This window comes from Phocoena sinus, chromosome 2 (assembly GCF_008692025.1).
Source record: "Phocoena sinus isolate mPhoSin1 chromosome 2, mPhoSin1.pri, whole genome shotgun sequence".
Lineage (NCBI taxonomy): Eukaryota > Metazoa > Chordata > Mammalia > Artiodactyla > Phocoenidae > Phocoena > Phocoena sinus.
Window position 1 is genome coordinate 136,126,465 of NC_045764.1, and position 26,043 is coordinate 136,152,507.

Below are 26,043 nucleotides of genomic sequence, written 5' to 3' on the forward strand. Positions count from 1 at the left end.
TGGAGCAAGGACAGGCTGGAGCCCACAGGGACAGACTGAAGCCTGTGGTAGTTCTCACTGCCTGTCCTGCAGAAGCGTGAGGATTAAAACAAAGGTGAATCTGTAAACCACCCAGAGTTTTTCAATACCATTGATCTCTTTAAGCAGTAACTGTGAAAACTTGGTGATTCTTGGACCTGATGAGATGGCCTCAGCTTTCTGCCCAGAAATCCACTAAAGGCATGTTTCTCATGGCCCTTTCCCCGTTAAGTAGCATAATCTCATAGCCAGTGACCCATTTTCTGTCTTTATTTTCTTTTTGTTACAAAAGCCAGTGCTATCAAAATGAGCACCAGATTTTAGAATTGGAGTACAAAATTTGAGGATTCTCTGCCTCTGGCAGCCCTTAAACCACAGTTGTACCCCAATAAAGGGCAGTTGGAGGCTTCCCTGTTGGCGCAGTGGTTAAGAATCTGCCTGCCAATGCAGGGGTCACGGGTTCGAGCCCTGGTCCGGGAAGACCCCACATGCTGCAGAGCAGCTAAGCCCGTGAGCCACAACTACTGAGCCTGCGCTCTAGAGCCCATGCTCCACAACAAGAGAAGCCACTGCAATAAGAAACCCACGCACCGCAACGAAGAGTAGCCCCCACTCGCCGCAACTAGAGAAAGCCTGCGTGCAGCAACGAAGACCCAATGCAGCCAAAGATAAATAAGTAAAATAAATTTATTTTTTTAGAAAAAGGGAGCAGTTGGTTCATGAATATTTATTTGCCTCCTCTTCCTATAATCCCTTTGTTTAATAATACCAGTTTGGGGGCATTTTTTTCCTCCAGTGTTACCAATTCTATCATTCCAGCTGTGCCTACTGCCACCCCTGCCATGGAGTGTCCAGGTGGTCATGAACTCACAGTTTGTGTTTTCATTAATGTTGACTCAGCTTCATTAATGAAGAAGCAGTGAGCAAAATTGCCCATAGAATGAACCAAAACATATCTACCTTTCTTCTTTGGTGCTTGGTGAAGTGAGCAGACATCTTCTGGATTCTTCTGTTGGGGTGTTATACTCCGGTTCTGTAGAGTTCTCTGTTTTTCAGGCTTGAGATACTGCCAGTGAGAGAACCTCCCCTTGAGGTGGATTGTCTCCAAATGTCTTTCCATTAATGGATCTGCCTGCAGGTTTCCTAAATTATGTTTGTCCCTGACAGTTGTTCTAAAGTATAGCGTAATGTGTCTGACACTATTTTTTCTGAGATAAATAGAAGCCAAGTAATAGCTATGAGAAAGACTTTGCATAGTCAAAGGCCATCCAAAGGGTAAGCTGAGAAGGCAGGATACCCCATTGATTCTCTAGCTGTGTGACCTGGGACGTATTTCTTAACCCCTCTCATTTCTCTCTTCTCGTCTGTACAATGAGGTCAATTTCGTAAGCTTGTTGTGAAAACTGAGAAAATATGATTTTGAGGTTGTCAGAGAACTTGGGACATGTCAGTGTTAGCTGTGATCACTGGCAATGTCAGTGATGGTGACAATAAATGAAACAGTGGTATGGACTGACTTTCTGCTTGTTCACATTCATGCTAGCCTGGGATTCAGCTCCATATTGGTAAATAATGATACCTGGTTTTCTCAGAACAGTAGTGAGTATTTCAAAAGCACCTCTCCCTTAGTTGTTCACAGGATATTTCAGAGGTGGAAATAGTAAGACGGGAGGATACATTGTGTAGAATAAGGGAAGAAACCAAGAACGTCTTTATTATGAGCATCAGAAATTGGTAAAAAGGGGCCCCATTTAATTCAACAGTTTCTAGGGCAATGGTAGTCAACGGCAGTCCCTTAACTTCTGGGTAGAGCTCTGAATCTGATTTCAGGAGCGCCCTTAATTTACGTCTTGGACAAGGGAGGCCAAGAGGAAGTCAGACTCCAGTCCACTTCTTTCTTCCTTTCACCCACGTGCCACCGCAGCACTCAGTCCCTGCTTCCCACGGCAGCCCGTGGAGATGCTCACTTCATTGGGTTTGCAAACAACATTACAATTCCTTCTTTGTGGCCTAGGAAACGTAAGTGGTTGATAAATATCTTCAGTTTTCAAAATAAGACAATTAAAGAATATTTTTAGACCAACACCAAGAGGTTCCATTAAACAAGTCAATTTTCACAAATGAGTAACTTACTAGGTCAAAATGAACCGCGTTTACAGGTTCTCTTCTCAGCAACAAAACTTGTTCAAAGTTGCAGCATTGTAATCCAATAGTGCATTCTAGCTGTATGATTTCTGAAACTAAGCTAAAAAAACAAAATGTCAGTGTTGAAGAAATAGTAAAAGAACGTTTCAACACAGTTGCAGATACTGTTATTGTTAGGAGTCTTTTTATTGAAGTATATTTGATGTACGATACTACAGAAGTTACAGGTGTAATATAGTGATTCAAAAATTTTAAAGATTATACTCCATTTATAGTTATTATAAAATATTGGCTATATTCCCTGTGTTGCACAATATATCCTTGTAGCTTATTTTATACCTAGTAGTTTGTACCTCTTACTCCCCTGCCCCATCTGTCCCCTCTCCCCACTGGTAACCACTAATTTGTTCTCTTTATCTGTGAGTCTGCTGCTTTTTTGTTATATTCACTAGTTTGTTGTATTTTTTAGATTCCATGTATAAGTGATATCATACAGTATTTGTCTTCTCTGTCTGACTTATTTCACTTAGCATAATGCCCTCCAAGTCCATTCATGTTGCTGCAAATGGCAAAATTTCATTCTTTTTTATGGCTGAGTAGTATTCCATTGTGTATATGTACCATATCTTCTTTATCCATTCATCTGTTGAAGGACACTTGGGTTGCTTCCATATCTTAGCAATTGTAAATAATGTGGCTATGAACATTGGGGTACAAGTATCTTTTCAAATTAGTGTTTTTGGTTTTTTGGATATATACCCAGGAGTGGAATTGCTGGGTCATATGTTAGTTCTTTCTTTAGTTTTTTGAGAAGCCTCCATGCTGTTTTTCACAGTGGCTGCTCTTGTTAGGAGTCTTAAACCTAATTGCCAGAGTGGACATTCTGGGTTCCAATAAACTGGCATTCTCTAAAATTTCTAATAAAGAAAACTAACAAACTTCTGATAACTTTCTACTCAATCATGCAATAAACTAGTATTTCCTGGTTGATTATTTTTTCTGTGTGTGGAGTTTTTATGTACACAAAAAAGTACAGAATGTAAGAAACACCCACATTTAACAAATGCTAACATTTTATCATACTCACCATGGATTTTTAAGAAATAAAACATTATAAATATAGTTGAAGCCGAAAGGTGACCTCTATTCTGAAAGTGATATGTGTTTTTTTTCTTTGTCCATATATATATTATCTTACTCTGAATGTGTATATTCATAGACAATATATGGTATCTTTTCATTTTAACTATGATATAATGTTCCATTATATGAACATGCCACAGTTTAATTATTTTTATCCCCCCTTTGGATAATGTCTATTTCCAAGTTTTCATTATTTTAAAAACATTGCAGTGAACATCCTTGTGTATGTGTTCAAGAATTTCTCTAGGATAGGCACCTAGACATGTAATTACTGGGTCATTTGGTTTGAACATTTTTACCTTTAATTGCTCTCCAAAGCAATTGTTGTAATAGCTTATACCTGCAGTGAATTAGTTGCCAACCATCTGAGGGCTTGGTATTGTCTGAGGGGATGGAACTAGTGTCTGGTTGCCCTCATCAGTCATTTTATGTAAGTTTGAATGTTTCAGGTACAGGACACTGTCATTAAAGTTCTTCAGTTTTCTCCCATATACCTTAGCCCATCAAATTAAAGTAAAAATTCCTGGAATAGGAAGTAAACATTTCATTTAAAAAAGAAAAACCCAAGGTTTAGAAAATGAAAGCGTTCCATTCAAATATCTTTAAAGCTGGACCAAAGTACAAAATGTTACAAGTACCTAAAAACGGACAATTCACTCAGCATTATGTTTATTTGGTTTGACTACAAAGGAAACTGCTCTGTGTGTGGTTCGCTCTTCCTCTCCTCTAGACCTCTTTGCACCCTCAGGTCCAGACCCAGGCTAACTGTGTTTCCATCTTTAGCCAGCTTTTGACTGATATATGCCATCACCAAACACAGGAAGTTCCTCTGAGGTATCCGCCACCTCCCTGGTGGGTGACTAAAGTGCTGGTGCAGAATCGGCACGTCTGCACAAACAGGCATGTTGGCGGTGGCTGGAAAAGCACACAATTGGTCTCTTTCTTCTCCTCTAACCAGAGCACCTTTATCTCAGTCATCTCTTTATACAAATTATGAAAGCCTCTCCCCTTTCTTGTACTCCTTGATTGCTTCAGATATTGAGTAACTGAGATGGGTAACTCACTGTCTGTCCATCCTCCATGAATCTGCTTTGTGGATGCCACCTCTCTTTTTTTTTTTTTTTTGCAGTACGCGGGCCTCTCAGTGTTGTGGCCTCTCCTGTTGCGGAGCACAGGCTCCGGACGCGCAGGCTCAGCGGCCATGGCTCACGGGCCCAGCCGCTCCGCGGCATGCGGGATCTTCCCGGACCGGGGCACGAACCCGCGTCCCCTGCATCGGCAGGCAGACTCTCAACCACTGCGCCACCAGGGAAGCCCCCCCTCTAATTAGGGAACATCAGGGTGGAAGAGGGTGGAAGAGAGTGACCCTGTGCTTTACGTTCACTTATAGTCTTTCAAAGAACAATAAAAATAAATAAGCAATATATAGCTGAGACAAAGAAAGTTATCTTAGTTGGACAAACCAATTAATACGGAGTCATGGAGAGTATGGGGGTTGTGTGTCCCGTGGAGCTCTATTTTCCCCTCTGGAATGGAGGCTAGAGAAGCAGACACCACAGCTTTCACACCACAGCTGTCACTCATGCCTGCATCGGTGCCCCACTGTGGGGAGAACACTCCTGCTTCGGCTCCAGTCACTGGAAGAGACTTGGAGCTGTGGGTTTGAATGGAGGCCCTGGGAGGGCAGTCGTTCTCAGCTACTGCAGAGCGGGCTATCTTTGGCTTCCAAATCTTAATTCTTAAGCAGATTCGTTTTGACAGCTCGGCTACAGGACAGATTCCATCAGGTGTTGATTGCAGAGTTTGGAGTACATGACAATCTTGGAGCTCTCAGTCTTTGCCATAGAGTACTTGTCAACAGTGCTCTTGTGGACCAAGGTTCCAAATGCAACTATGTGAGGCCCTTTGAGCCCCTTGCCTGTGTGTTGAAGCCCATAGGCACAGCTCCATTGCATTTCCAAAATTCTGCAATCTGCAGGTGTAGAATTGCACATTAAATGAGTGTTCTCAGCTATCACTATATCTCTGGAAAGGGGTATCACTGTGGCTCACATATGAGAATTCAGGACTGGCTGCCTGTTCCAGTTATCACCAGCCCAGGGATATGTAGCTCATGAGACACTCCAGACCAACACACATCCTTTGTTTCAGTTTTCCTTTGGACTGTGGCTTCCTTCCCTGATTAACTGAGTGCACTATGAATAACTCCAAGCAGAGATGGCAAAAAGATTTATCTTGATTACTAACTCTAAACAGCTAGGGGTTGAAGCCTGGAGCACTGAGAAGCATTTGGAGGTTATGAAGGATCTCAGTACAAATAGCGTGGTAATTGAATAGCACTGTCTGCCCTGACACATGGTGGGAGAACGTGGCATTTGTAGCAGATATTTACCCTCCTTTGCCCTTGAAGGCTACCCTTGCGCCTAGATTATGGTTGTACATAAGTATCACTTTCCATGCTTCTTGCCTTTGCATCTCTCCCCGGTTCTCTCAGATTCTCTAGATGCTATGGCACTTACTTTCATAAAAAGACCACCCAAAGCCTGCCTGACTTCACCGTCTCCAGGAGATAGGTTTATGAAAGATATCAGTAGAAGGAAGTATCCACTTTGTAAGAGAGATCAAAGAAGTAAAAAAGCCACTTTTCCTGAGTTTTTTCTATATATATTCATTTCATTCTTTTCACTAATAGCTCTAGCACACCTAATGTTATTGAATCCACATTACGGTTGTTGCATTTCAGAGCCTCTCCCTTTTGGGAAGTAGGAAGAAGCTTTGAGCTTCCAGTGTAAGTTAGAATGTGCCACTAATAACTTCTATGCAGAATTCTCCAGATTCCTTACACTCTGGGAACCAAGTAATGTGTGGAACTAGAAACGGGTTACAGTAGAAAGTCTTCCAAAGAATACCAACTTTAAATTAGTGTCTTAAATTCTCTTGTTATTCTTTAGTGCTCTGTGGAACAGCATTTGACTGGAGCAGTCTTAAGATGGCATCCTTTCATCTGTCCCCGTATGTCAGGAAAAGCAGTTTATATCTCCTCAGTTTCTAAGATGTACTCCCCCACATTCTCACATTTAGACATTTCTAAGACAGTGACATCTTCCAACTGATGCTTTTCTTTTTTCTTTCTTTTGCCAAAAATGCTGTCATTAATTCAGTAGTATTCTGTAGAGCCAACGATGGCTTAAAATCAGAAATATGGTTATGACTCTCCTTCTAGGGGACAGTTAACCCTGCCATAGCATTTTTCACAGGCATCCTGAGAATGCTTCCTGAATGGAATATGCCTTTACGGGCTCACTGTTTCCCCTGATTCTCTTCATAGTTTAATTACTATTTTCCAAAGTCCTCTCTTTATGGCCTCGTGTTAAGCATTATATTGCAAATCATAAACACACTTTGATTGTTTTCCCAAGAGCAGGTTACAGAACATCAAAACCCGCTTTACAACGTTCTGAAAGGCTGGTCTGGTAGCAAATCTGGTAGCAAGATGTGAGGCAACAAAGGCCATTGACACCACTGATTGGATTTCCACACTGTGTGAGGGTTTAGTGATGTGTGTCCAAACATGTTAATTTACCAACCAGCTGGACTAAATTGTACCTGGGTCTGTAGCACTCCCAGATGACACATGGGTCAAAGACTTGACTCTTAACAAGCTACATAGAAGTAATTTGTTTTATGTCATTACACACCTTTGTGTCATAGGCAACAGGGGGATGTGGGCTTGTATCATTTCTGAAAATAATAATTGGGGCCTGTTTCTTTTTCTTTGCCATGAAAATGAAGGGAAATTGTCATCTAAAATTGGCTTCAGATGTTGGAGTTACACTGATTGAGATGTTTAGGCTCCAGTCATATTCCATGCCGTGAAATGCTTTGCCAAAGAAGTGACTTATTAAAATAAATAAAATAAATGTCTCGTAGTTTGGAAAGTGGACTGTAAAGTCTCAGCTTTTAGTTCTAGGTAAGGATTGTGGCTATTTTCTTAACTATATTAGCACATGAAATGCATTTTCCCCCAGGATCCTGTAGCATATGACTTTTAAGATTTCAATTCTGTAAAGTCAGCCAAGGCTTTTTCAGGAAAGAAGAGGGTGTTGAAACAGGCTGGGCCTCTGAGCTGTTTAAGAAATGTAGCTGGCTTCTTTACTCTCAGAGTCACATTGTTACTCTTTGTTTCACTGCTGGGATTCCCACAGAGAGACTAGATGTCTTTAAAGTGGCACTCTTTTCTTGCTTTTCTGATGTAGGTGATTTTGGGGAGAACAAAAATGATAGCTGGCCGAGAAGTAGCACAAGCCTGATTTTTTTTTTTTTTTAAGGGAACAGTGGTCAAGTGTAGTTTTCTTTCTGGCTGGGGGTGGGGTTAGGGGAGGTGGGGAGGGTCTAAACTCACTGAGTGAGTTCACTGCTTTTTTTGGTGAGCAGTACAAGAAGTCTCTTAGAAGTACTCCAGCTATTTGCCCAGCAAATTTCTGGGGAGGATAGACGACCAGGTACATCTGTGGGTATAAGGGGGATAGAGTAGAATAGTCTCAGTGGATGCACAAATAGAAACCATGCCACACAGACTAGACAAGGCAACAGAAACAGGTAGAATTGAGGTGAAGTGGTCAGGATAGGGTAGGTGTTCTTCAGCAGAAGCTTTGGGCAAGCCTGAGCATTTGTGTAATTTAGGTGTGAGAGTCTGGTGCAAGGTGTTAGTCATACAGCTTGGCTTCCACCTTAACACCTTTGTAGACTACGTCCTCTTCAACCAGGCAGGACTTCAACCAGTCATACAACCAGTCATACATATTTTATTTTGCTAAACTGTAGTTATATTGAAATGCCAGAAAAAAATTGCTGAATGTCCTGTCTATAGCACTCTTCAGAGTGATCTCCACTTTTCACTATCTTTGAGCTATTTAACAAATCGGCAAATCGTTTAAAAAAAAACTGATAGCAACGCAAATGATTCTTGTCCATTGAAGTAACTTGCGTCTGATGCAATTGATGATTGCCGTATTGACCAGTTTTGCATCTATTTGTAAACCAATGTTCATACATATCTTTGCTCTTTGGATTTTCTTTTGAACCTGTTGTAACATCTTACTGGTTCTCTCTCATTTATTAATGAGTTCAACAAAATCTTGGACCTGAGTTCATGCCATGATTTTACCTTAAAAAAAAATTATCCTTTATCAGTACAGAATTTTAGCTCAGGGAGAACGGATAGAGGGGCTACCTTATTTTAAGTAATCTGAGATCTTCTATCAAATTTTAAACGAGTACATCGTATGATAGTGGGAAGCCCTCTATGAGAAAACATGCATTGTATATCAGTTTTACTGAACTTTGTATCTGCATCCACCAGAGAAGGGGAAGAAGCAGAGCTCAGGAGGTCAGAAGAGGTGTCAGGCTTCATACATGGAAGAAGCTCCTATGATGTTTGAAGAGATGCACGTACAGGCGGGGAACAGGGACGGCAGATGTATAATCCAGAGACCTGAAAAACAGTGCCCTAAAGGAGCCTAAACTTCCCTAAAGTTTCTTGGCGGCTAGTGAGCCTAGGTTCTATTTCATTTCTGTTAACTTATATTTATGTTTTAGAGATAAAGTGTCCTCAGTCTTATAGTAAGAAACCCAATTTTACTATTGAGTTTATGTCTAACTTTTTAAAAATATGTATGCTTGATAAAATAAGGGCTATCCATGTTGACCTCTGTTTCATGTATCTTTTATTCTAAATCATAAATGTTATTTTTTGTGGACCATCAGGAAAGCAAGAACTTGTTCTGTTTCCCCTTGGAGAGACATTCTGGTCGGATATCTTCCCAGTGCCCTTTCAGTAGAGACCATGTAGAGTTGAACATCACCGACAAGCATGTGAGAAGAGCCCTTTCATAGCAATTCAGATGGATGTATTGGGGTTATTTTTTTCAAGTAGTAGACATGTGGGTGTGATGACCTTATGGAAAATTTGAGATTTATTTATGAATTGAGGAAGATAAACATTTGCTATTCAGTCAGTGGAGAATTTTTGGCCTGGTTAGGAGATGACTTTGGGAGGACATCATAGCTTTATTCAAATCATTTCTATATTTGCTGGGTTATTGTTCATAGGAGAAATTAGACTTATTCCATGTAGTTCCCAAGGGCAAAACTAAGGCCAACAAGTGCTTGAAGTTACAAGAAGACATCTGTCAATTCAGTTATGAGGTGAATTTTCTGACAGTCGGTGAGAGTGCTGGTTCCAAACAATTGTGGACCTTTGAAGCCTTCTTTCAGAGAACATATGATCGATCACCTGCCGGTGACCTTCTATAAGGGATCCCTGTGAGGAGAAACTCAAACTAGGGTGTCTCTAGGGTCAAAGACCTAGCTATGTAATTCCATGATGGCTTGCCTTAAAAACATACAGATGTTTTGTAGCATTAGGAAAAATGGGGAAGGAAGTTTGCTCTTCTTCTGTGATTCTAAATGCTAAATGTGAAAGCCATTGTTATTGCGAGTCACCCTCCAGTCTTTCCAGAAAATGACTGACATTCTAGGCTTAGGAGGAGGTGTTGGATTTCCTGGCAGATGCAGAAGATGCTGTTCTGTAATCAGGCCTTGTGTGGGCCCAACCAGATTTGGGCAGCAGATGCATTTGATGTGTAATTGTGGCAGTGGCCAAAAAATGCAACCAGGCTTGGCAGTCCCAGGAACCACATGACTGTCTTGAAATGTGACAACATAGGGAGTAGTTTTTGAAACCAACCGCCTGCCTTTGGCAAACTTCGGTTATAGAATATAGTTTCAGCCCACTGCCAGGGGTCAGAGGTAAGTGCTGGAAGGCCTGAGTAAAGCTACTGTCTCAGGAGTTCAGGTTTGTGGACCCTACAAGGTTTTCTCTTCCCGATGAATGAAGAACAAGAGGGAAAGAGTTGGAGGCAAATATCAGGATTTAAAGGACCTAATGATTCTGTGCTGTTTTTAAAAGTGAGATTTCAGGAAGCAGCGAGCTTGGTAAGAAGGTACACTTTTCAGGCATGGCCGGTCCTGCTCCTTCTCTTGCAGAAATGCACATTACTGGGCAAGTTCCACACACTTACGTGCTCATCCTAACTTTTTTTTTTTGTTTGTTTTTTTTTTTTTTTTTTTTTTTTTTTTTTTTTGCGCTATGCGGGCCTCTCACTGCTGTGGCCTCTCCCGTTGCGGAGCACAGGCTCCGGACGCGCAGGCTCAGCAGCCATGGGTCACGGGCCAGCCACTCCGCGGCATGTGGGATCTTCCCGGACTGGGGCACGAACCCGCGTCCCCTGCATCGGCAGGCGGACTCTCAACCACTGCGCCACCAGGGAAGCCCTCATCCTAACTTTTAATTGGGACTGTTGGACATAGAGTGGCTTCGAGGAGAGGAGAAAGCATGGAAAATAGTTGGTGACCAACTAAGAATTTTGATGTACTCCCGCTCTCTTGAGAGCCAAGCTTAATATAGCACAGCGTTTGGCAAACTATGGCTCGTGGGTCAAATCTGGCCAATAACCTGTTTTTGTAAATAAAGTGTTACTGAAACATGGCAGGGCTCACTCTTTAAGTGTTATCTATAGCTGCTTTCACGCTGTACAAGGGCAGAGTTGAACTTGAGTAGTTGCAACAGACTGTGGTCTACAAAGCCGAAAATACGTATGATCAGGCCCTTTACAGAAGAAGCTGGCTGTACCATACTTCATCATGGCCATCTTTCAAGAAGATGCTAATTATACTACTATTGAGCTAGAAGGGAAAATTAGCAGAAGTCATTAGCAAGGCCTTCTGCAAAATATTTTTCCATCTTCCATCCTACCTGCTCTTCCTTCCCTGTTCCTTGGACCTGGTCTCACCCACATTGTCATCTGTTTCCTATCATTCACTCGAATTTATTAGATGCCACACACATCATGGAGACATACCTAACAGAATAAAATATTTTGACCTGTCTGGCCCTTTCTGCCTAGTATTCTATAAAAATTCTAGGTATAGAGTGAATTTATTTAACATCTGTGGTGTTCATTAGTATATGGGGCTGAACCCATGAAATCCAGAATATGAATGACAGTTTAATGCAACAGGTGACTCTTTTGATCATTAACAAGGTGTAGCATTTCTTGAGCCTATATGATCATAGTTAACATGTTTTCTAAGAGAATCTTCTTTAAAAAGGGAACAGGTTTTTATTAGTGTTTAGCTGCCTTTGTCCTGTAATGAACATTATCAGAATGAAGTTTACTTTGTATCATACTGAAATAGTACCTTTCTGCTGTTGAAATTCATTTAGTTAAACCTTAGTTTGTCTCTACTGTTTTTGAGTTAATGGTACTATTATATATCGCTATAGAAGATTTTTAGCCAATCTAGACGGTTAAATAGTGTGTCTTTATTTCCTAACAAGTATTATCTAAAAACCTCATGGGTTTGTAACTGAATGGATATTTATGGCCTTTGCTGGCCAAGTGCATGTTGCTTCTGCCTGTGATTTGTGGTCTAGTGAACAACCACCGAACGTGTCCTTTACAATTGATTGACCTTTGCACAGCCTATTTTGGACCTTCTAAGAGCATCTTAAACTAAAGAAAAACTGTACCAGGTCTTACATACTATTACTTGATCCTATTGGAAATTTTCCCTGTGGTAATTTCAAAAGAAGTATTCTTTACATTAAGACTTCATGTTTAAACTGCACTTTGAGACCTACTTATGTCACTGAGAGACTTCAGCTGCTACCAAGAAACTGTTTGCAACACAAATATGTAAGTGTGGAAATTTTAGAAAGTGTTAGCCTGCTTTGGGTACATACACCTTAGCCCAGATCATTCAGTATCTTTGTCTGCATAAACAGCTGATATTAGGGTTAATAGTCTGTTTTAGAAATAGAAAATCCAGTAAGAGGAGATAATTAGAGAAATGTTTTAAAATAATTTGCTGTAGGGAGCAGAGGGGTGCCCCAGGGATAGAGAACAGAAACACCGCAAATGTTGCAGAGTCTCGACCTGATGTTGCTCATGTCACACAGAACATTAGAAAAAGCAGAGCTCTTGTCCTAACAGGACACGTAATGCTTTCAAACTTACTTCTATTTTAATTGTGAAAATAGTGCATGTTCTTAGTAAAATGACAGTTTGAATCATACAGAAGTTTATAAGTAAAAGACTTTTCCTACTGCTACCCAGGGGGTAGCCATTGTTAAATTTTATTATATCTATTTCCAGAAATGTTTGTCTGTAGTGTACATATTTTTTCTATAGATGGAAAATAATATTTTAAAGCATTTTTTCCCCTTCATAATATACTTGGTCATTTTTAATATCATTACACAACTCTACTTCATTCTTTGCTACTGCTACAAAGTAGTTTATTCAACCATTCCCCTTTCCATATACTTGTTAACTTTATTATATGCTAATTCAAACAGCACTGCAGTGAAACAAATCTTTGTAATATGTAACTGTGCAAGTGTTATCACGGGCTAAATTCCTGAAAGTAGACTGACAAAGGCCGTGTGTGTTTTAAATGTGAACAATTACTGACAAAATTTACCTCCAAACTGCTCCAATTTTTTCAGTCCTAGCAACAAGGACTTAGAATAGCCATAGCTGGAGATCCTTAAAGAGTATCATTATCATCCTAGCTAACATTTATTGAGCACTTCTGTGTGTACTGTTCCCAGATCTTTATTTACTTGTATTAGCTTATTAAATCCTCACAATGACCCTATGAGGTAGGCACCCCTTTTACAGAAAAGGAAACTAAAACTGAGTCACATGCAGAGGTTACTTACCTCGCCTGCCTAGAAGTCACTTAAGGTAGCGAGTGGCTGAGGAGTCAAATGCCTGTCTGTTGATGGTGGTAGAAGAAGTGGGATACAGTCAGCTTGGATTGAAAGAGAGAGGATAGTGAAGCGAGAGACAGGAGTCTGGGATATAGCTGTGAATGCTTACTTCAGAAAGAGTGCAGACAAATGAATAATGCAAAATTTATTCTTATGGGCAGACTGATGCTGAGAAAAACAAATGTACTGTCGAACATTTAAAGAGAATGAGGGAGGATCTCTTGGATTTTTTTTTAGTAGCCACTGAACAGAGATATGGAGTGAATAATGTGTCAGTCGGAAATGAAGTGAGGTTAGAAATAGACTATGTATTTCTTTACCTTCTAAATGAGTTGGTTGATTAGAGCCTGATTTTAAAAGACAAAAACAAAAAAAAAAAAATCAATGTTCTTGAAGGTCCTTTGCACTGTACAAGTTCCCTTTACTAGCAAAGAGTTTTTTTGTTTTGTTGTTTTTTCAGAGTTTGAGATTGTAGGAGCAAAGTGGAAAACCAAGAAAAGAGGTTAAAGCTGCAGTCAGTGCAGGTTGAAAGCAAAGGCAGTGTCAAAGTACCCATCCAGCAGGAAATTTTGTCCATGAGTACTCTCTTATTGATGACTGTCAAGCTACTAAGAAAACAGGATGAGTTGGATTAGACAAATAATAAAATAATTAATGTTGAGGAGTTTTTTCCCCCTCTAATTACCTTGTAAAGGAATTAGCTGTTGAAAGTTAAGGGTTTTGTAAGTTAGTCACTGAACAACATAATTTTTTTTTAAATTACTGATTTTAAAAATTGGGCCCTCAAACTAAATATAGTAACAAACTGTGTTTTCCATGGCATCTCACTATTAGAGGCATGTAGACTCTTAGAGCTTGTAGGGACTTTAGAAACGGTCTAGTCTCACCTCTTATTTTGAACAGAAGAAAAACAAGGCCCAAAGATATTCAAGCTTAGCAAGAGATGCAGATTGAATAAACCAACAGGTAAGTTCTGGAACCTCATCTTTGCATGGCCTATCTGGTCATTTTTCCATCATACCATCTCTCTGAATATAAGTGATGTTTGCACATATTCTCAAAAACCAGTTATCAGTGGAGAATTTAATAACATAAAATGTTTATATCAATTCAATTCTAATTAATCTAATAGATCCTCTAAAGATAGGCATATATCTTAAATGCTTATTACATTTCAAGAAGAAACAAAACTAGATATTAATATGAATTATCCATACTGTAGGTAGAACGAAAAGAGCATTTAATGTGATTGCTAGAACTTGTATTCCCATAGGACAACCTCCTCTACGTGTCTTTAAGGGTTACCTACAATCTGTTTTAAAAGAGAGGGGGGAAAAGCAACTTTTTAAAAGAACAGAATGAAGGCAGTATTCTTGCTTATCAGAGAAAAGTTCTAATGGAATCACTGAAATAGGTAGCCAAAAGTAGGGTTAGAGGTGTATGGTTTAGGGAGGGTTTTGTTTACAATTTCAGTGTCCACAGCTGGTCAGTGCTATGGGCTCATCTTCAGGGGCTCTTGAGAAATCCCCATGAAGACAGCCGATAACATGAGGTGTATAACAGAACGGGAGAACAGGTTAGGGAAAAGCTTCTTAAGTGCTGTCTGCATGCACACATTACAACGATAGATGAGGTGTTGATAGAGGGGCAGAAGAGTTCCCACAGAAAGTCTAGAGAGAGGGTTCAGAGGTAGCCCGGGTAAGACATCAGGCCTTAGAATAATATTCAGAAATGTTGAATGTAGCACTAAGGGTTTAGGGAGAGGTGAACTCATTTTTGGCCGCTAACCATGTTTGAGTCTCTTATAGTGAAGTGGTGAAGAGTGAAAAGCCAGCTTTGCACTCAATGTGTATTGCTTGTGGTTAACCTGAGGTCTAATCTTAGGAAAGAGGTTGCCATGATACTTTCTCACTGCCTCTGAATTTCCAGCAGGATGACCTTTAGCAACACATCTGTCCTCCCTTTACTTCTGTTTCCTCTTCGGTAAGATGAGTATAATGACAGCATCTACCTCACAGGGTAGATTCAATGAAGAGCGCAGTGAGTAGAACAGCGTTTGATGCATGGTAAGCTCTGTATGTGCTGGATATTACAGTTGCTTCTATTACAACTACAGTAGTACAGTTTATACAAGCTTGTGTATTTTCCCACTTGTTTCTCTAGAACAAGTAAATAGAACCAAGACAGATGACTCAAAGAATAATATGTGTTTGAGGTTAGTAATACAGAGGACCCGCCCTTCCAGGAATATTATACATGTTACCCTTCCATCAGTGATCTCTTTCATGGACTTTTTAGGAGAAAGCCTCGCCCTTGGCAAGTCTCTGTGTCCAGTGCTCTTTCGGGGACCTCGGAGAACAATTGCGTTCAGATCCTTCTGGCCTGTGTCTGTGTATCACTGCAGACTCCAGAAGCCACACAAAGGAGGGGGAGATTTGGTTCACAGGGATGAGCTTCTCTTGGCTACTGTAGCACACATCTGTATAGAAGGACCAGGGAAATGCACTGCTAAAATGAAGAACTCTGAGGATTACCTCCCGTCCTCAGGGATGTAGTGATAACACTTAGTATTTTTATGAGAAGCTTTCACGTATGTCAGCTCATTTGATTTTCTCAGCACTGGGGGCATGTAAAATAAAAATGAAGCTTTCTTCCCCTTATTTTGACTGCAGTATCTAGATCTACTCTTAATCTGTTTACATTATTTTAAAAGCATTTTCAGAGCGTAGAGATTTCTCTCTGTATACTAATCTTAAGCTTCTAAAATGATCTCTTTTCAGTAACCAGGACTTAATAGCTTACAGCAGGCTCTCATGGGACCCCAGACATGGGATGTGATTTTGTCGTAATTTTGGAAATTTGCCCTAGATTGAGGGACTAGAAAGATCTGGCACCTTCTATTTCATTTTATAGGTTCAAATACCATTGAATATCACTGTGGGTTTTGGCTTGCTGAAAACATTGGTAACAATGGGGTTTTGCAAACTTTAATACTCCATTTTAATAGGAGAGAAGTGTTCAGCGTTTACGCTACCATTGTAGCTATTTTATTAACATGTTAAATAATAATCAGGGGCTGTTCTAAAAACTCATCAGATTTCCTCAGCTTTTTAAAGCCATGGAAGTGTAATCCAGTCCAACTTCAAAGCTGCTGCTCTAGCCTTTGTCCCCATCATCTGGGATGTTCAGTCTCCAGATGAAATTCATGCAACTCCCTGAGTTCAGATATCAGTTACTGCCAGCTTTCAAGGCACTGTAAGCAACAGTTACTTTGCCCCCTTTTCCTGGCTACTTAAAGAATAGTTTTGAAATTGTTTCTTTTATCTCGCTAGAGTAGACCTGCCTAGAAAGATTTGTTTAGAGAAAGTTTGTTTCTCTTCTTTTAGGTAAAGTGTAGGACTGAAATTAATAGCCCTACCTTGAAGCCGGTATCCCAAGGATGGGGATCCTGACACAGTAAATAGGTAGTAACTACTTCATTGTCCGGTAGCAGCTCTGTGTACCTGGCCCAGCTCTTCTCCAGGGGGACAGGAGATGCCGATTATACTAAGGTGTTCTCTGAATGTGAAGCTAGAGAAGAGCTGAAATTTTCCCCTTCAAGTTTGTTTGGTCACACAAATGACTTGGAGCCACACAGGTTTGCAGACATGCATGGAAATCTCCCACCACAATGCCATCTTCAAGTGGACTCAGTGCTCCAATGGAGCACAGGCCACAGCCACCTGATTTGAGGGGGAGGTGTGAGCTCAGGCTGGCACAGGGTGCCCATCCACAGAAGCCCTGGGGGCTCTGGTGCTGGCTTCAGGTCACCCTGGTTTGTAAGATGCAGGATTGACTGGAGCGGTTTAGGAATGGGTCCCTGAATTCCTTGGGTTTCAGTTCTCTTCAGTTCAGATATATTACATTTTCTCAAACTCACAAGCTGTCATGGCATGAGGGCTGGACTTGGGACTAATGTGTGTTCATTCTGTTACCTTCCATCCAATGTCGGGCTTTATTTTACCTCCTCATCTGAAGAAGTATCATTTACTTTTGGTCACATCAAATGAGACCTTTCTTCAAAATTTTTACTGTCTGCTGGAGTCTGAACAAACTAATGGAAAAAAGTCCAGTTAACAATTGGCCAAGTCCAGTGGTCATTTTTTAATTTATTTTATTTATTTATTTTTGGCTGCATTGGGTCCTCGTTGGTGTGCACGGGCTTTCTCTAGTTGTGGCAAGCGGGGGCAACTCTTCGTTGTGGTCCCCAGGCTTCTCATTGCGGTGGCTTCTCTTGTTGCGGAGCACAGGCTCTAGGCACGCGGGCTTCAGTAGTTATAGCACGCTGGCTCAGTAGTTGTGGCTCGTGGGCTCTAGAGTGCAGGCTCAGTAGTTGTGGCACACGGGCTTAGTTGCTCTGCGGCATGTGGGATCTTCCCGGACCAGGGCTCGAACCCGTGTCCCCTGCATTGGTGGGCGGATTCTTAACCACTGTGCCGCCAGGGAATCCCCCTGTGGTCATGGTTAAAGGCAGCTTTTCCTCTTTTGTGGACTTCATCCAGACGTGTAGTGCCGCAGTACCATCCTCAGTGCGACACAGGACCTAGAGATCCTTTGTCCTTGCAACAAACACAGAGCCCTTCCCAGTGTTATTGCGCCCCTGAAGGAAAACAGTATCATACCATGTGCGGCTAAGTTCCCGTGTCAACTCTCCTTGAACGCTGGTTCAGAAAATGTCCCCTTTGTCACACCTAATCCTGACTTCAGCGCTCTCTGTGGAAATTGGATCGGGAAGACCACCCTGATCAAGGGGACAGTCTGATGATTTAAAGCTAACGTTAAAAGACAAATATCTTGTATCTCAGTGTCTTCTAATGGTTTGTGTGGGCCATCGTCTAGAGGCTCTGGGAGTCAGATGTGCTTGTGGCTGTTGTGTATATACATCTGGTGGTATATCACTTTTTTTTTTTTTTCTTTCTCTTTAGGACCAGGAAGAAAACAAGGGAGCAACAAGTTGGCCTGAATTCTACATTGATCAGCTCAATTCCATGGCTGCTGTAGGTATCCTTTCTGTTCTTCAACTCACAGTTTAAAATGCAAGTTTAGTACAAAGCGCACAGTTGCACAATAAGTATTCACTTGAGTAAGAACTACCAAATGTAATTATCTTTCCAAACTCTATTCCAAACGCTCAGTGTTGGGGAGAAAGGGGAGGCAGGAGTGGTATTTGGCAAAATGATTTTTTTCCAGTATGTTTTAAATAAAATCACATACTAAAATATAAGTGAGTTATTATTGTTATTAGAGGAAATGTAATCATAAATCTGGCCTCTGTTCAACTTTAACTTGCAATTGTTCCTACCAATCATTTGGAACTTTGATAGGGCAGCACCATTCTAAAAGTTAATACCATTTAAGAATAGTACAATGAAACTATCCCTTCACTGTTCTCATCCTTCTTTTTTTTTTTTTTAAACGGAGGACTTAGTTCCTGGGTTCTTGATCTTACAGGGTATGAAGGTACTCTTTTACTCATACAAATAAGAAAAAATTTCATGGAATACGTGGTTTAATGGAAAGGCGTAATAATGATAATGCTGAGATATCCTTGGGAAATCTTCAGTATGTGGATTTTTGGTTCAGTAATTGATGAAAATGCATTCTCAGTGTCTAAAATAATGCATTCTGATCACATAGATGTCTCTGTGATGTCAGAGTTTTGAGCTGCTTAGGGGCGTCTGTCGATCCAGCAAAAATACACAGCAGAAAACGTGTCATCAACATTTGAGCCTTAATAGCCTAAATCTTGTTCACGTTGATAAAACTTGGAGGCTGCTCACAGGAGAGCAGTCTTTGCCTTCGTGGACACACTTACGATTTTAAGAGTTAATCTGTTAGGCTCAACTTTGAGTTTATTATAGTCAAACAGATGATAGCTTCCATAATACTTTCTCTACCTCTCCTTTTCCTGCCATCCACAGAGCCCTTGTGGAGAATTCATTTCTTATCACTTAGAACGAACTTTCTAGATTGTCTAATATTTTGCTGCTGCTGCAACAGTTAAAAACTGACTACGATATGTGAATCATTCACACTTTTGCTAAATTTTCAGAGGCCTTGACTTTTAGTAACTTCCTCTTTTCTAGCTTTTTCTTTGAAGATGCTTCTTCTGCTGTCCCATGATGAATAATAAGCACCATGGTAAACAGGGCTGTATAAATTATAGAAGAAACTGCATAAGTTTTTGCCCCAAGGGTTTCTCTAAAAGCACAGCAGAAAAGAACAGAAAATAACCACCAAGTCCTTATAACAAGCATTCTACACAATAGCAAAGATGAGAAAAGAGTGATCTCAGCATTTGTATGAATATGTTATCAGAACATGAGTCTTGTGATAACCATCAGGGATTTTTCTACATCCGCCGAAGCAATTATAATATAGAGTCATTTACAATTCCTGCACATAAAGGTTATTTTCTGAATTTAAAAAAAAAATTTATTTATTTTTGGCTGTGTTGGGTCTTCATTGCTGCGCGCCGGCTTTCTCTAGTTGTGGTGAGCGGGGGCTACTCTTCGTTGTGGTGCGTGGGCTTCTCGTTGCGGTGGCTTCTCTTGTTGCAGAGCATGGGCTCTAGGCACGCGGGCTTCAGTAGTTGTGGCTCACGGGCTCTAGAGCGCAGGCTCAATAGTTGTGGCGCCCAGGCTTAGTTACTCCACGGCACGTGGGATCTTCCCAGACCAGGGATCAAACCCATGTCCCCTGCATTGGCAGGTGGATTCTTAAACCTCTGCGCCACCGGGGAAGTCCCTATTTTCTGAATTCTTGTTCTTGGCTGTTAGGGTAAAAACAAGCGGTCAGGCAGGCTGTCTCTCTTTCTAATTAAGTCAGCCTTACTTGATGTCTAACAAGGGAAGTTGCTCCTTTGTTAATGAATTCACTTCTATCAATGGAGAAGTACTAAATAATATGGATTTTTCCTTTCTTCAAATTTTGGGACAGTTAGGTTAATTTGTCCTTTAGTGACTTACTCCATGCCTTTTCCAGAGTCAGCCTGACTCATTTCCTGCACTAGAGGGTGCGTGATGTGCTGCTATGTGTCACTTCTTCAAGAGCCTCCCTTCTCTTTCATCTAGCTCCTTGGACAACCTTTTGCTACATTCATGAGTCATCTACATTTTAATTAAATTTGCTTCCTAATCGAAAGCCCTCTCTAAGAGTATCATTTCCAGGCTCTTAAATTGTCACTTTGCTCTTCTTTATGGGTTAAACACCTCACAAAGCTTTCTAATGCTCCTTGAAGGACAGAGCCAGCATCGTTCCAGTGTTAAGGGTAGAAGCCATTACAACAGGTGATGAAATAATGAGGCCTCACCAGTCCTGCATCTGTAAAGGAGCAAGGAGGCCTGATGAGACCAGAAACTCTGTGCTGAGTTTTCTGGTTTTTTCACCCTCTCTGTGGCCACCACATCCTCCCGTAGTTCTAGCCAGTCTCTCTGGAGAATTCCTGACAGCACACAGCAGAAATCCTAAGACATTATCCCTGGGGACTGGAAAGGCACATGATTCCTCCACATCCTTTCCTGGCCTGGCAGCTAAGCTCTTTGGCTGTCTGCTTTGGGAATTGTCGAAGGGGGGTTTATCCACATTTTCCTCATCCACTGTCTTCAGCATCAGTAGCGGCTACTGCTGTTGAGTGCGCCTCATGTAACAGGCACGTTACATGCTGTTTCAAATCCTTACAAGCACCCTATCCTCTAAGTGCTATTTATAGATAAGGACACTGAGACTCAGAGAAAGGTTACCTTGCCCAAGGTCATCTCATTGGAAGTGGTAGAGCTGGAATTTAAACCTATCAGTCTAAGCTCAAAGACTCCTTTCCAGTTTGCCTCTCACTAACTCAGTTTTTTTAAATCCTTTGGCACGTGAAAGAGGCCTGGTAATCCCACCCCCCCACCCCCGCCTCCACCCCCAGCTTTTCTGAGGTGGGACAAGCATCTGGAGAGTCTGATAAGCAGTCCAGGCTGAGAACCGCAGCGCTTACTGGTCTGTGAAGCCCTTTGTGGAACAAGTTCAGTTACTTTATGGAAGCGTCGTAACAAGAATGCTTTGTTCTTTAAAGGACCCCTGAGTGATCTGCTGGCTTTTAACGAGTGAAAAACAATATAATAAAAGAGTGCGTGTTCCAGAGGGACCTGGGCTTTCTTGGTGTGTGGCTTCTGCGTGCAGTCTCAGGGAGCAAGGATGTGAGGTGAAGTTCAGTGTGCTTAGCGGGTTGGCTTATTGATTTCACACCAATGAGATATTTCAAACAGGAGCTTGGTTCCAGACTCCATACCAGGAATGATTTCTGTGCCTGGTTTGCGCATCTCTCTCGGCCCTGCATGTTCCAGTGTAAACCTTAGCAGCTTTGACTGGAAGATTCGCTGCTAGGATGCACTTCATCCTTTGCCCACTCCTCATGTGAACAGGGATTTAGTAAGTGCATAGAGCACCCAAGGAGGCCGCCACAAGCCAGTCCAGTGTATGGCAAGGTGCATACTGGATGTTTGGCCTAGCAGCCATCTTCAGAAATGTAGGCAGATCCCCTTTTCTGTCGAAAAGCTGCAAATTTAGACTTCTCCATAAATGTGAAGCTTGAAAACTTGAGACTCCACATAAATTATTCTATTTCGAAAAGTCACATTAGAATGTCAGGTTCATCTCCGTAACCTCGACTTTCTCAATAAAATAAACAATCTTAGATTCAATTCTCATTGTACTACACACAGAAAAGAGTATACTGTCTTCTGTTTTGAGAGGAAAGTAATAGTCCTTATATTGGGGAAGGAAATTCCAATTTAAATTTCTTGACTTTTCATAAATCTCCTAACTCTGCTAGGAAGAATCGTAATGTAGTCTGCCTTTATTTGGAGGTTACACCCTCTCCAAGATTGTTAAAAGGATAAATATATGCATCTTTATTTAGTATTAATGAACCACAATAAGAAACGTGTGTAGTTTTAATTTGGGAGGTTTGGGTGACTAAGCTTAGGAACAAGAAGTGATGTTCATAAAAGTCTTGATTCTGGGCTACAGAGTCAAAGTGATTGCTTAAGAGTCTGAACAAGTTCAGCTGTGCCACAGGAGATTAAATGTACTTGGCTGGATTTGTGCTCAATTTTCCAGGATATGGGTCTCACGGAGCTGTGAAGAAATTCATTGGCTATTTCTGCATGCAGCCTCTTCCCCTACCATCCTCTGGTGACAGCTGTCCGGGCGCATCACCAGCAAGAGGGCAGCTTTATCAGAAACAATTCAAGTTTACAAAACAAGACTTTACTGATTTTTATTTCACTTGCCATAAATGATACTGATATATGTTTGCTTTGGGCTTCACCATCCTAAGTGTGAAGTCAAATTTAGGTTTTAGTTAGCATTTAGTTACTTAATGCTTGTACTGTTAACTTGAAAAAAATTAAGTAAAGTCACCCCTTGATGATGTGTGGACCTGAAAGAAAGGGAGAGACTGGACCATTGAGACACGTGGATAAGAGCCAGATGTTTTTTTCTGTACCCCAATCTGTCTCCCAACCATGCATTTTGTCAGAATGGGTAACAAGTAAAAAGACTGAGACCGGACAAGCACATGTTAAGAGTAGGAGGAAGGCAAGGGACCTGTGGTTCCGTGGGGTAGAAGCACCTGGGGCCATAAGACTTGGCGATACTTTTAGTACATTTAGGTGATCATGGCATAAAAGGAGTGGAAAAGACTTTTTAACAAGTCTGTGAACCTTAATCATTTCTAAAACGTAAGCAATTACTCCAAAGGAATTGTCTATCTTTGTATCAGGTCCAATTTAATCGTTCCTCTTAAAAAATAATTGGATGTAACAAAAAATGTAAAAACTTACACTTTTTTTTTTAAGATTACACTTTTTGACTGAGAAATGGAAGAGATAGCATGGAAAGATTGCTGCCTGCCTCTCTTTGATAGTGTGATAATGTTAACTTTAATTGTCAGATTGTTATGTTTAGCTATAGGTCTAATCTTCCCTTTTCTATCAAATAAATAGTAATATCTTCATCAGAATGTAGTTATAGAATAGTTACACAAGTGTTTGGACAACTTAATCTCTACTAAGATTTCTCAACATTTTCTTAAAACTTTATTTAAATTCAGAAGAAGTAACTTGTAGTACAGAGAATGAATTTGTGGAATTCTTGGTGCTTTTGGTCTACATTTTGGCTTGTAGTAAATCTTGGTCATATTATTATTGATTATTTGTATTAAAAGTGATAGCATGTAATCTGTGGGCTTGCCTTACTTGTACTATAATTAAAACAAAAATTGAAGAAGTAACTTTAGTTTTCTTTGCATAGAGAAAATCTCTGCTGGCTTTAGAGAAAGAAGAGGAAGAAGAGAGAAGTAAAACTATAGAGAGTTTGAAGACAGCATTAAGGACGAAACCAATGAGGTAATTTTTATACTGGGTAGCGTGTACTACTTGTCTCTTTTCTTTTTCTGCTTTTCTACTTTCTTCTCCCCTTGCTTTTTCCCTTCCTTTCTTCTTTATTTTTCTGCAATAGCCAAACTCTTGAGGAAGTCTTAAATTAAAAACATGTAATTGAACCGTGGATGAAATACTCTAATCATTGAACATTCAATAAATTGTTTTTCTTCGGTTAAAAGATATGCAGACATCCATGAAGGTGGCTAAAATACAAAAAGGCAGAAACTAATAAGTGTTGGTGCAGATATGGAGAGATTGTAACCCTCATTCATTGCTGGGGGGAATGTAAAATGGTGCAACCATTTTGGAAAATAGTTGGACATTTCCGCAGAATATTAAACATAGTGTTGCCATATGAGCCAACAATTCTACTTCTCGATATGTAGCCCAAGGGAAATGAAAACATGTCCCTAAAACCTTGTGTGCGAATATTAGCATTATTTATAAGAGCCAGAAATTGGAAACACCTAAATTCTATCAACTGATCAATTGATAAATAAAATGTGACATATCCATAAAACAGAATATTTTTCAACCCTAAAACGGAATGGAGTACTGATACATGCTACAACATGGATGAGCCTTGAAAATATTTATGCAAAGCGAAAGAAGCCAGACACAAGGGACCATGTATTGTATGATTCCATTTATATGAAATATCGAGAAAAGGCCAATCCATAGAGACAGAAAGATAAATGGTTGCCTGGGGTTAGGGAGAGAGGAAAATGGTCTTTTGGGGATAATTAAAGTGTTCTAAAATCAGATAGTGACCATGGTTGTACAACTCTGTGAATATATTAAAAATCACTGAATTACACATTTGAAAGTATGAATTTTATGGCATGTGAGTTATATCTCAATAAAACGGTTGTAAAAGAAATGGATGAGCAATCAGCTTCTACTGTGTGCCTCCCACACGTTCATTTTCCATTAATCCTCTAAGGTTTGGTGGGATATGGGGGTGCTTACAGGTGCATTTCATCAGCACTAGTGCTACGAATGAAGCTTGGCTAGGTCTGGGTGATGTGGTTGGATGAAATAGCTGAGAAATAAAATTCCCTATATTTGACTATAAAATGCTAGGAAAAAATGTACTGATTCCTCAAAAATCATATACAGTAGTATATCAAAAGTTTTCTAGTCTATCCTAACAAGATCAGTGTTTCCCTCTCTATGTGCGTTCTGCATTCTCAGATGTTAATGGTTATCCAAGGCTAAATAAGTTTGGAAATTTCTGGAGTAGTCACATCAACAGGTTATGTTACTTTTGAACTTTTCAGAGGCTTAACCTACAGATGTGTATTGTGAATTATTCTCATTGATTGACTTTACAGTTAAATAAGTGTGCTATAAATATCCAAAAATTAATGTACAAAGTATTGCTTTTATTTGCTTTATATATTGGGATTCCATATAGCATGCCATACAAAAGAAGGTTTTTGCTATAAAACTAAGTAGATAGATTATCATTTGTTTGGCAAGTAAATATCCTGGAGTTTAAGGATGGTCTTTGACTTTTCATTGGTATGGGGCGTGCCTGGGTCAGTGGTCAACACTTAAACATTCATGAGGACTGGATGCTATCATAACACAGAATCAGCAGATGACTTTAACCTAAGGTGAATATTCTGAATGTCTTCTTGTTCCTGGTTTTCTGTGGTTATACGATCTGTTCATTGGTTATTCATATCGGTTAAGATCTTTTTAACTCAATTGGAGATTTTTTTCACACTTCTGGTTAGACCTGACCATTGGGTCTGGGCCAAGGAGGAGGCCTCCAATTAAGAAGACTTCATGTAAGCCTTTGGGTACTTTAGGAACTACATCTTCTTACTTTCTCCTGCCCACCAGCCCCCTAAACTTTTCTGTTAAGGGCTATTAAAATATTCCAAAAAGACTTAAGTCTGATACATTTTAACCTTCTCCTCGTGACAGGTTTGTAACCCGATTCATTGACTTGGACGGCCTGTCATGTATTCTCAACTTTCTAAAGACCATGGACTACGAGACCTCAGAGTCTCGAATACATACCTCTCTCATTGGATGTATAAAGGCGCTAATGAACAACTCTCAAGGTCGGGCTCACGTCCTGGCTCATTCTGAGAGTATTAATGTAATTGCTCAGAGTCTGAGCACAGAGAACATTAAGACGAAGGTGGCTGTGCTGGAAATCTTGGGCGCTGTGTGCCTGGTTCCCGGGGGCCACAAGAAGGTTCTGCAGGCCATGCTGCACTACCAGAAGTACGCCAGCGAGAGAACCCGCTTTCAGGTAGGTGCTTCCTCGCCACTTCTTCATTCCTGCCTTAAGACCAGTGCCTTTTCTGGCCCCGAAGGGGGAATGTTAAGTTGAGATTTTCCCCTGTGGTGAGCATTCACGATGGGACTTCAAGCATTTCCTTCTTCTTAGGTAGAGAGTAGAATGTTCTTTCT

The 26,043-nt window shown here is 40.5% G+C and overlaps 1 protein-coding gene across 2 annotated transcripts in view; it reads left to right on the forward strand.

The window, feature by feature from the left end:
• DAAM1 (dishevelled associated activator of morphogenesis 1) overlaps positions 1–26,043 on the forward strand; it is a 180,242-nt gene that overhangs the window by 92,608 nt on the left and 61,591 nt on the right. For both annotated transcript variants that reach the window (XM_032623414.1, XM_032623415.1), the window contains exons 4-6: positions 18,109–18,180; positions 23,483–23,577; positions 25,549–25,882. In XM_032623414.1, coding sequence (XP_032479305.1) covers positions 18,109–18,180; positions 23,483–23,577; positions 25,549–25,882 — 501 coding nt within the window. The remainder of the gene's footprint in view (positions 1–18,108; positions 18,181–23,482; positions 23,578–25,548; positions 25,883–26,043) is intronic.